Source organism: Engraulis encrasicolus, chromosome 8 (assembly GCF_034702125.1).
Source record: "Engraulis encrasicolus isolate BLACKSEA-1 chromosome 8, IST_EnEncr_1.0, whole genome shotgun sequence".
Taxonomy (NCBI): Eukaryota; Metazoa; Chordata; class Actinopteri; order Clupeiformes; family Engraulidae; genus Engraulis; species Engraulis encrasicolus.
Window position 1 is genome coordinate 55847670 of NC_085864.1, and position 3988 is coordinate 55851657.

General features: G+C 41.5%; 1 protein-coding gene across 1 annotated transcript in view; it reads right to left on the reverse strand.

Annotated features, from left to right (window-relative positions):
- rsrc1 (arginine/serine-rich coiled-coil 1) overlaps positions 1-2959 on the reverse strand; it is a 59463-nt gene extending 56504 nt beyond the window's left edge. The window contains exon 1 of the mRNA XM_063204750.1: positions 2905-2959. Within this exon, the coding sequence (XP_063060820.1) occupies positions 2905-2959 (55 nt within the window). The remainder of the gene's footprint in view (positions 1-2904) is intronic.
- Between the last annotated feature and the right edge of the window lie 1029 nt (positions 2960-3988).

The following is a 3988-nucleotide window of genomic DNA, read 5'->3' on the forward strand; positions in this document are numbered from 1 at the left end:
CACACACACCGTCACTCACACACACACACCGACACTCACACACACACACCGACACTCACACACACACACACACACAGACATACACACAGACATACACACGCACACACACGCACGCGCACATGCACACACACACACACACACAGACATACGTACACACACACACACACACACACACACACACACACACACACACACACACACACACAGACACGTGTGTGTGTGTGTGTGTGTGTGTGTGTGTGTGTGTGTGTGTGTGTGTGTGTGTGTGTGTGTGTGTGTGTGTGTGTGTGTGTGTGTGTGTGTGTGACCCATAAAGGGGGAACCAGAAGCATCCGCTCGCTTTGTTGTATCACCACAATATTTGGCGACCAGATGACAACCGAGAATATTGGTCTTATACCGGCCCCTGTTGGGCAAAGATAGTATGACATCCAAGTCAAGTCTCCTCCTTGTGTAGATGCCAGATGTGCCAAACTAGCCCTGTAGCTTCCATTCTACAACATTCTACAACAACAGATGTAGCATGTAGCCCACTGCATGCATGCATGCATGTCATTCCACAAGTGCAACTCTGTAATAGTCATTGAACAGTTAACTACCATAGTACTACACTACCTAACATAGGGCTTTAGCAATGCAGTACAATTTGATAATGGCAATTATGCTAACAGCAAATTCATAAAGCCGGGTTAACCTATCGACAGGTGGGTTTCTATCCGTTCCTGTTAAAACTTCCTATGCATTGTGGTCACTCTGCCCGTAACGCAGATCTGTCATAACGTAGTTATAACAAGTCAGCAGCACATTTTGCAGTATTTAGAAAAAGAAAAAGAAAAAACACCAACCGGTGCGTCGCTGCACAGCTGATTTTGGCAACGTCTTCTGCCTCGTAATATCCTCACGTTTCCTCAGAAACAAGCGATTCAAAGGTTACCAACTCAAAATAATTCTTGGTAGCCTGAATCTTTATCCCTTATACTTTCCCAAATGTACCCAACACTACACTCCTTTCACATTTTTACAGGACAGTTTTCCGTGTTTGCAACACAGCCGGTGTGGAGTGTCTGTTCTTCTCGCATCGCGTTTGCAGATCAGTAAAAAGCGTCTTGAATTTACGGTCAGCACATCCATTACAAATCACAAACTTACAGCTGCCACGCAAACTTAGAGCTGTTGGAGAGGCATTCAAATGTTTGAATGTTTGTTAAACTGTGAACGGATTAAATGCGTGAGCACATACTTCACTAATAGCCTACTATTTATTTATTGATTTATTTATGTAGGCCTATTTATGATTGCAGTGTTGGTTTTTATTTTTCTATGCTATGAATATATATATAGGCCTTTAAATATATAGACCTCTATAGTATATACTATATATTATCTCATCTTGGTGTGTGTGTTTGTGTGTGTGTGTGTGTGTGTGTGTGTGTGTGTGTGTGTGTGTGTGTGTGTGTGTGTGTGTGTGTGTGTGTGTGTGTGTGTGTGTGTCTGTGTGTTGTGTGTGACTGCCCATTACAGTTGAACCTGTTGTGTTGTGAGAATCTTCACCCCTAGCATACTACCCATGTCTTCATGCACCTTACCAGGATCTATGTTCTACTTTGAGTATTTATGCCTTATTCCTCTGTTCAACACACCATAGTACTATATTATAGATTTATCTGTCAACACTCATTTCTGGTCATGTTAATCTTGTCTACCTGAACTAACAGAGTATGGTTTTGCAAATGTGTCTACCCCAAGTCACAGAATATGTTTTTGCACATTTGCCTTTTTAATATTTTATTTTTCAGTAGTCTTTATTTTCTTCCCTCCCTGACTATTACCTGTATTACATGTGTCTTGACACCTTAATTCCCCCTCGGGAATCAATAAAGTTACTCTACTCTACTCTACTAAAAGGGGGGGAGAAAGCCATGGCGTTGCGGGGTTGGTGTTGGGGGGCCCCACTCTAAGTGCTTGTGTTACGCCACTGCCGTACGTGGTACGTAATATACACTTCCCAGTCTGATTGAGCCCTGCAGGGCCTATACAGTAAACAGTGCGAAGTGCACTCTCCTTTCTCAGGAACATTACCTTAGGATAAACAAAGCCCAAAACCTGTTCCCAGTACACGCATCTGCTTTACGTTACATCTTCCCGCGACACTTCAGATCTCGTGACTTCCTGATTTTTCTTCCTGCTTATGCGCAAGACCATTCATTGACAGACGAGGAATGCCATAACAAGGAAGCCAGTACAAGGCTAATGTTTCACACATTTCACACGCTAAGGTGGCAAACAATACACTCTGATGGAGAAGCAAGCCACACATATCTACCACAAACCTGTGCAAGATACGCAACACCAACGCAACGTCTTGCCAACTTCCCAACTTCGTACGGAACAATTCTGGCACATTCTTGATGGCGGACAAGTTGCACGATGGTAAGAAGACACTGTAGTTGTTATAACAGGGTAATTAAAACGGAAATGGAGAGACAAGGGAGGAGGTAAAACAGACATGGCACAATTATGGAGAAACATACACTTATTGCTTATTGCTTACTGCTCTGTCTTCTCTTCTAATGTTTTCTGCTGAGTTGCAAGGGAAACACTCTTTGCCTTAAAGAAGCTATTGAGGACCTGGACACATTCACCTTTCTAACAGCCCTAATCTTCAAACTTCATTTGCGCTCATATGCCGTGAGTTTCCTACATCATGTGCTTTGATAAATGTTTCTCTGCTTTCCTAACCCTGCTAACCCTAACCTGCATACCTGTCTTCTGTTGTAGCTAGTTAGCCTTGAATAAAACTAATCTCTGGTGCAATATAATGTAGTGTGAACACAATGTTATATAATGCCAGATGCAATGTAATGTAATATAATGTAAAGTGTAGTGTAATGTAATGTAGTGTACCGTCCTTCTTTAGCCGTGGTGGGGGTGTGCAGTTGTCAGTGGCTGTGATATTCATGGCCCTGGGTTCTCTGTGGACGATTGGATGTGTGAATCTCATCCTCTGCCTCCCAGATTGGATGACGAAGCATGCAGGTATGATAACATAATGCATATGAAGTCATAGTAGTAGTCGTAGTTGCAGTAGTAGTAGTAGTAGTATAGTAGTAGTAGTAGGAGTTATGCTAATATTACTATAAATAATACTATTTTAGTACGGGTAACACTTTATTTTAACAGGGCTTTAATTACAGTGTACTTAATCATTATGTATAGTGTAATAACTGGTGTAATAACATGTCAGTATAACTGTAGAAGAAATTATCAAATCATATATTTGTGTATCTACATACCATAATGACAATAATGACCACAATGTGAAGTGCAGCTATTATAGCTTCAACTCATCTGGGAAGGCTTTCCACAAGGTTTAGGAGTGTGTTTATGGGAATTTTTGACCATTCTTCCAAAAGCGCATTGGTGAGGTCACACACTGATCTGGGTTGATAAGGCCTGGTCAATGGTGCACCCAAGTACGACCTTCTATTTCTGGACCATGGGAGCTTAACTTACAAACATTTTGAATGTAAGTGAACCGGGCGAGTTAAGCTAAATCCTGATTCCGTTTGATACGTGTCCATATTGAACCCAATGGGTTAGGAATGGGATGGCAGTTAAGTTGATATGTAATATCAATATATTGTATCTACAGTATGTGTCTATGAATATCTCTTAAAGTTCTTATTGCCATCTTTGGTTACCCAATTAGCTAAGTTCCTGAAGGACTATCCATGTTTACTGCTGCTGGACATCCCTGATGGAGCCACTGCTGTGAGGTATTATCTTCCTTCAATAACCATATTGAATATGTGAAATCATTGAATTGGGCTTTGTGTTAAAACTGTGGCATATTATGAAAAGGGACTTGGTCTTTGGAACAGAAGGTTGCAGGTTCAAATCCCACTTTAATTTAAGTAAATGGCTGAAGTGCCTTGGAGCAAGGCATCCAACCCCACAGGCACTGTAACGAACCAGCTAAATGTAATGT